This window comes from Panthera uncia, assembly GCF_023721935.1.
Source record: "Panthera uncia isolate 11264 chromosome A1 unlocalized genomic scaffold, Puncia_PCG_1.0 HiC_scaffold_16, whole genome shotgun sequence".
NCBI lineage: Eukaryota > Metazoa > Chordata > Mammalia > Carnivora > Felidae > Panthera > Panthera uncia.
This window is the reverse complement of record NW_026057576.1, coordinates 75,904,017-75,911,169: the sequence shown is the minus strand read 5'-3', so window position 1 is coordinate 75,911,169 and position 7,153 is coordinate 75,904,017. Positions and strand designations below refer to the sequence as shown.

At 42.8% G+C, this 7,153-nt stretch overlaps 1 protein-coding gene across 1 annotated transcript in view; it reads right to left on the bottom strand.

Annotated features, from left to right (window-relative positions):
* Positions 1-7,153, bottom strand: part of MYO16 (myosin XVI) — a 458,605-nt gene that overhangs the window by 358,452 nt on the left and 93,000 nt on the right. Inside the window, exon 5 of the mRNA XM_049647209.1 lies at positions 5,947-6,071. Coding sequence (XP_049503166.1) covers positions 5,947-6,071 — 125 coding nt within the window. The remainder of the gene's footprint in view (positions 1-5,946; positions 6,072-7,153) is intronic.

Below are 7,153 nucleotides of genomic sequence, written 5' to 3'. Positions count from 1 at the left end.
GCATAGATCTGTGTGTGCACAGACCCCATGTGTGCACAGTCCCTATGTGCATAGACTGTGCGCATAGACCTGTGTGTGCATAGATTCTTACTTAGCTTTCTGGTCTTTGCTGTTAATTTCTAAAACAACTATAAATAATTCCAGTGTACTCAATTTCTAACAATGGGTCTCTTTTAATATATTTACAGGATAGTTGTATTTCCTTTAGTGAAATGACTCTCTTACTTGTTTCACTACTGAGAGAGGGTCATCTTTTTCATTCATTTCTATGAACACTGCATATTTGAGAAATATCAACACTTTGGAAGAGCCATTGTAAGCATTATTCCTGGTTTATTATCTGCCTCTTAATTCTGCTCTTGTTTGATGCATAAATGTTCACTTTAATTTTTGTTGTAGTCAATGATACCAGGATTTCCCTTTGTGTTTTCTCCCCCTATTTGTATAGCGGAAAGGATTCCACCACTTAGAATTAAGTCTTTTTTATTGCATAACATGGAAAATGGGCATCATGTTGTCTCTCAGTCTTGTATTTGTGCACCTAATTTTTAAAAAGAAGCTATGTGTGAAATCTGAAATATATGCCCACTGAATGTGGTCTTATTTAAGGTCTGTGACCTCTGCCGCCCTACATCGGGAAGGTCACTCTAAGGTTAATGCCAAATTTTGATGAACATGATGTTGGGAGTAAATAAAAATCAGTCTTGAGGAATAGCTATCCAAACACCTACAGAAATGAGTCCAGGTTTTGAACCAATAATTTCACATCTTCTCCTATTCTACTTTTATGTCAGAATATTAACAGAGGATTATTCCTACCATAGTTTTGACTGAGTGTGAATATAATATATATCCTATCTCAAACTAAGACCATATATATATACATATATATATGTGTATATATATACATACATATATATATATGTGTGTGTGTATATATACATATATATATGTGTGTGTATATATATTTGAAAATAGTTGTCCAAAAACTGCCTAGATTACTTTTGACCTCAACCTCAAGAGATAAAAGGACAGCGTACATGTGGGTGTACCTGTGCTGGGGGGGGGGGGCCTGGGTTCCTTCCTAATTCACGTCAGGAGAGCCTGGCTATGGTGACCGCCCACGGAAGCCATGTGTCCTCAGCAGCACGGCGAAGACACTGTCACTTAGGTTTTGATTCCTGCCTAGAAAAAGTAAAGGGCAGCGATGGGCTGGCTCTCCGCTCAGTGGGCTGCAAGGGGAGGTCGCAGACACCCTGGCATCCACTGGCCCTCATGAGTTCACAGGGGCAAAAACAAATGCGGGCAGATTTTTCCAGGGACGAGCTGTGTTCGTTTTCGGCTCTGTATCAGGGGGGTGCCTGAGGGGGCGAGAGAGACAGGCTGGAGCACCTCAGATTCCCTAGAACTGAGGCAGGTGTCAAGGACCATCTGGAGATCCCCAGTGGTGGTGGTGAGGAGGTGATATCTGAAGAACCTCCACATCCTCACAAGGGAAGGGGTCCGCTTCTAGCCCAGAGAGCAGGGCATTCTCTCAAGGAAGGTCAAGTCAAACCCCTCCAGCCCCCACTGCATCACCTCCTGCCCATCTGTCTCCTCCCATCCTCTCCCGCAACTTCTGCGACACTGAAGAGAAGGCAGTGGCAGAAAGGGAAACAGGTGATCACGTCTACCCTCCCTTCTACGGACTTCCTGATATACCAGGAACAGGTTCAAGATGTAGCTGAACTTGAGGTCCTTAATGCCTGAACCCACCAGCCCCTGTAGGAACTGTGCATAGATTCAGGGGGTTTGCAAACTTGGTGGGAAAACAGTTTTATTTTTCTCTAACCCCAACTGAAATTTAGCAAATTCTTCAACGGTGAACATAGGGTACACAGCTGTGATGCTCTCTACCATCACAAGAAATATTGTCATATCACACTGCTGTCCTAGCAGAAATGTCCAAATATCACCCCAGTTCAAATCTACTCTAAAATCATGGTAATGGTTAAAGCTGTTACTCGGTGCATTAATAATGGAGCATGTGCATTAATATCACAAAGTTAATTTTAATATGATTATGATGTTTTGATAGAACTGTCTTTCCTTGTAATTCTGGGTACCATTTTTATTATATTAAAAGCACAATTTTGACAAGGAATCCACAGCTACACCAGGGGGGTTAGAAGGTAATAGGACATAAAAAGACCAGGGAGCCCTGACTTCATGCCAGCAGGGAGTTTTCACTGTCATAAAGGACCACACATTCTAATCTCTAAATTGAGGCTACGCATCGTGATATAAACTGTGGCCAAAAAGCTGATAGCATTGGCTAAGTCTTCACCCAGAAGTAAGGGATAAACCAGCACTACTGACATAACAAAGGGAGTCAGAAATAAAATTGTTTGATGTTTGCATCTCATGAATAATTCTTTTCCAACAGACCAAGTAAATACGTCCCAAGGCCAGATGTTATATATCAAAGTCTGGGACAAAAGAGTGAAGAACCAGCATCTTTATAATGTATCTGAAAGTCATTACTGTAGATGTTCAAAGAGCATCTATGCACTCAAACTCAGGAATGCATTTCCATATCCTCTGTAACAAGGCTTTTCTTGGGGGGCGGATTGTATCCTTTTCTCAGGTTTTGTTTTCTTTTAAAAAGGGTATCCTTGTACAGCAAGAGATCTTTTTAAGAGAGCTACAGTAAGTTTGGTAATTTTGTCACATGTTCTAACAAAGGAGAAAAAGGTATTGAGCCTTTCACTGATAGCTTCGTCTTCTTTTGCACAATTTGACAGTGTGGGAAATGATTCTGAACCACAAGCGACAGTCCAACTCAGGATGTGGAAATCTGTGGACTGGCGTCTTCTTACTGTCGACCAACAACAGACAGGAACACACAATCCAGAGGAGAGCTCTGGGAAGGCAGTAATTAACATGATAGACTGATTGATTCCAACCAAAGAATCAAACTACATTACCGCTTGCTAAACACTTGTGATCTTCAAGGGACAACTTCCTAGCCTCCCGATCACTACTAATTTCCTTGTGAAAAGCTCAATGATCAAAGATGATCATTTAGTTATTATAAAACAATGATTTGCAATGTTTATGCTCTCTGCTCAATAGAAAAAAGTCACAAAGAATGTCAAAACTGAAGATGGTGGAACTTGATCGCAATTTATTGTTCTGTGTTGATTGATTCTTTCAATAGCTTCACTACCAAAGTACGTGGGTCCTTTGATTTGGCAATATTTGAAACACTTATGCAATTTTTATTTAGCAGTGATTTTTTTAGAGGCATATAAATCTGCAATATCTTAAGCCAAACAAAGACACAAAGGTCTACTGGGTTTCTGTGCTGTGTTAGGCATTGGTGCGTTACACGCATTAAAAGAACTATTACCCACTACAGTTTGGATTTTGAGCCCACCACTCCACTGCATCTTTCCTCGGTGAAAAGACCAGTGACCTCCCAGTACACAGTCCAAAGGTCAATTCACCACCTCCAGTCATTTGACCTCTCAGTGGTTATCTGATAGTCAACCGTTCCCCCCCCACACACCCCCTCCTTCTCCCCCTCCTCCTCCTCCTCCTCCTCCTCATCATCATCATCATACTTCCTTTCCTTGGCTCCTGGGACATCTCATTCTCTTGGTTTTCCTCCTACCTTGAGAGTTTCTCCTTCCAGTCTTATTTCTGGATCTTCCTCTCCTTCCTAAGCATCGTGGCTCGGTCCTCAATTCTCTCTTCTTCTTCTGTGTCAGAAGTGTGATTTTATCCAGGGTCAAGGCTTTCAACGTCACGTATATGCTAGTGTTCCCAAAAGTGATTCTGCAGTCCAGACGCCTCCTGAGTCCCAGACTCCAATATCCAACCACAAACCCAGCGTCTCCATGAAGAAGGTTCAGAGCCACATCTAGCTCTGTGTTTCCCAAGCTGTCCTTGTCTTTTCTGCTCCAAGCTCATTTGGTCCTCAGCCCTCTCGGTCTCACCGGATGCCAACTCCATCGCTGCAGGTGCTGAGGCTAAAAGTACGTGGAGTCCTTCTGCAATCGTCCTTTCTCCTACACCACCTGGCCATCAGGAAAACGCAGCGGATCTTCTTTTCACACGGACACAAGTCAGCCACTTCCCACAGCTTCGGCTTCCTGTAGCTTTGAGCTCCACCACCAACCACACCTCTCACCTGAACTCTCAGTGTCAGCCCTGCCCTTTGACAGTCCATCCATAACACAGCAGTCAGAGTGAGTGATGCTTTTAGAAGTGAAGCAGGGCTGTGCTCTCCTCAGGGCCCTCCCACGTGTTCCCGTCTCACTCAGAGTAAGTGCAGAGTCCTCACACAGGCACACAAAACCTGCAGGATCTGGTCCAGCTACCTCACTCCTTTCCTTTACTCTGCTTAGCTTCACAGGGCTCTGTGCTGTTTCTAAATCTTAATACACCCACTCCGGCCTCAGGGCCTTTGCACGTACCACTGTTCAGCCTGGAATGCTCCTAGGCACCCCTGCAGTGTGTGCAGACTTCTCTCAGGTCATTACTCAAACTTCCTCGTCAGTGAGATCTTACCTGTGTACCTCCCAGCACATCCTTATCTTATTCTTTTCTCCTTTGCGTTTGTCATTATTAGCATGTTACACATTTAGCTCATTTATATGGTATAGTATGTATCTTCCCCAAAGAAATGTAAGCCCATGATAAAAGGGCTTTTGTGGCTTTGTTCATTATTATTTTGTTCACAGGTTGGGGTTAATAAATTACTTCCTCAATAGATTAATTCGAGTATTTTTCCACTTGAATGTGATTTGTCAATAAACTGTAAACACGCTTTGTTCTCTTTGCTTATAACTTGGAGTTACGTTCTTGACAGTCTTTAGAAAACCTACAGTCCAAAGTCCGAAATCAGTATCTAGGAAGATTATTCTATCCAGAGGTCTCAGGGTGTTCGATTTGCATTTAATAAATCTAAAACCGTATCGGGTCTCACACAAATTTTATCCATTTAGACAAGCCATTTCTCCCATCGCTGTGTTCAACCTCACACCTCCAGAAAAATGCAGAGTACAACCTGAATCACTGGCTCCAGAGGCTTCCACGCATCCCACGCTCCGAGCGTCATACCCCCTTCTGCTAATCTACCTTCTCTCAGTGCTTCCCCCTGAGCCTCAGTACATTTACTTCCACGACAGTTAACTTTAACACAGGCATGCTCAGTGCAAGTCAATAGTGCCCAATGTTTCTTATTTTCATGACTAGACATTATGCTTATATGAGAATTAATCCACATTTAATTGTACTGGTTTTTCATTACTGCCACTGTGCCCAATAGCTGTGGAAAAAAAGCAGTGACAGGATTTCACTTGGATTTAGAAAGTCATTCCCCAGAGTGACCCGTAATTTGTTTTACGTAAAATGAAAAATGAAAACATTCTCCCATAAGTTCCATTTCAACAAATCACACTGACAAAGTAATGCCTAAAAATTATTCCAGGGGCGCCTGGGTGGCTCAGTCAGTTAAGTGTCCGATTCTTGATTTTGGCTCAGGTCGTGATCTCACGGTTCGTAAGTTCCAGCCCCAAGTGAGACTCCAAGGTGACAGTGAGGTGCCTCCTTGGGATTCTCTGCATCTCCTTCTCTCTCTGCCCCTCTCCCGCTCTCTCAAAATAAATAAATACACTTTAAAAAATTACTGTAAATTTTTTAACAAAATGGAAGGGAGGCTTGAAGAAAATACATCAGCCTACAAACGCTGGTTTTTCTCTGAGTGGCGACATAAGTGATTTCTGTTTCCGTCTTTGCGTACTTAACGTGTTTTCAAGATTTTTACAATAAATATGCAGAACTTTTATGATCAGAAAAAAAGGATATTTGTAAATGTTAATTGCATCCAATTCCAGGCTTTAGAAATCAACTTAAATCCTCTACATCAGCAATATTTCTGAGTCAGTTATATTAACTTACCAGCGTCACCCCGTCATCATTTTTCTCATTGACATTTCCGCCATCGGACAAGAAGTGTTTGACATCTGTTAGCATGCTCACGGGTCTCTGCACCTTCAGCTGGCACAGTGAGGTCAGGTCCACGCCTACGGGGAAAACAGCCTTTGAAACAGAAGGCAGAGATGCTTCTCAGCCGCTGGGGGTCAAGTCTTAATTTTATCTCACTGTTCTTTCAACGTGTTCCTCTTTGAAGCCCCTCTTCTGCTTTGAATTCAAAGTCCGCATAATGGTTTCTCTCGGCATGCCTTCTATTTACCGCTAGAAAATAGTCTGGAATCATTTTCCTCTGATTCTATCCCAAAGATGTGACATGACACCTTATCCATGGTAGGCTCTCAACGTTCGACTGTCTTAGTATGGATCATCAATGTGCACTGCCCAAAGTAGTTTAAACCATTTGAATGGAACTGAAATGAGTTCTAAAACATGGTTTTTGCTCTCTATAATTTTCAGGCCAAAATAGTTGCTCCTAAAAGCAATAGAATAGAATAGAATAGAATAGAATAGAATAGAAATCTCTGGAATAGAAAACCACCTTTGGTGGGAAACGGAAAAATGTGAACAAAGTCTGTAGTTTAGTGAGTAGCATCATACCTGAGCTAACTCTGTACTCTGGATAAACGTACCACGTCTGTGTGGGGTGTTGGCGTGGGGGAGCAGGGAGAAGGTGTACGGGAACTCTCAGGGATGTTTTGACAACTTCCCTGCAGATCTCAAATGTTTTCAAATTAAATGTAAAACGATTCTCCAATCAAACATTTCATGGCTGTTCGCGTTAATAAAGAGAAATGAACTGAAGCTGAGGGAAGTCTGGAAGTCAGCCTTGCCAAGGAGGGGGATGGGCCATGGAAAGGTCAGGTCTGCTCCCCTCCTGTTGGTACCTGTTGTCAGCATTTATTCTCACCCAGGCTTTCGTGTGAATCTCCACGGTAGCTCAGACCTTCACATTTATGCATCCCATTCCCAGGAATGGTTCCTGGACATAACAGGTGTTTACCAAGGGGAAATAATCCACCTCATTCTCAGTGAAAGTATGATGATGATGATGATGATGATGATGGTGGTGGTGATGATTAACACCTGCCTCTCAGCCAGTGGCTGCTAGAAATCAGCCACCTCCCTGATTCTCTCTCTCTCTCATGTGACTCAGTCCTTGCCACAAACAGGG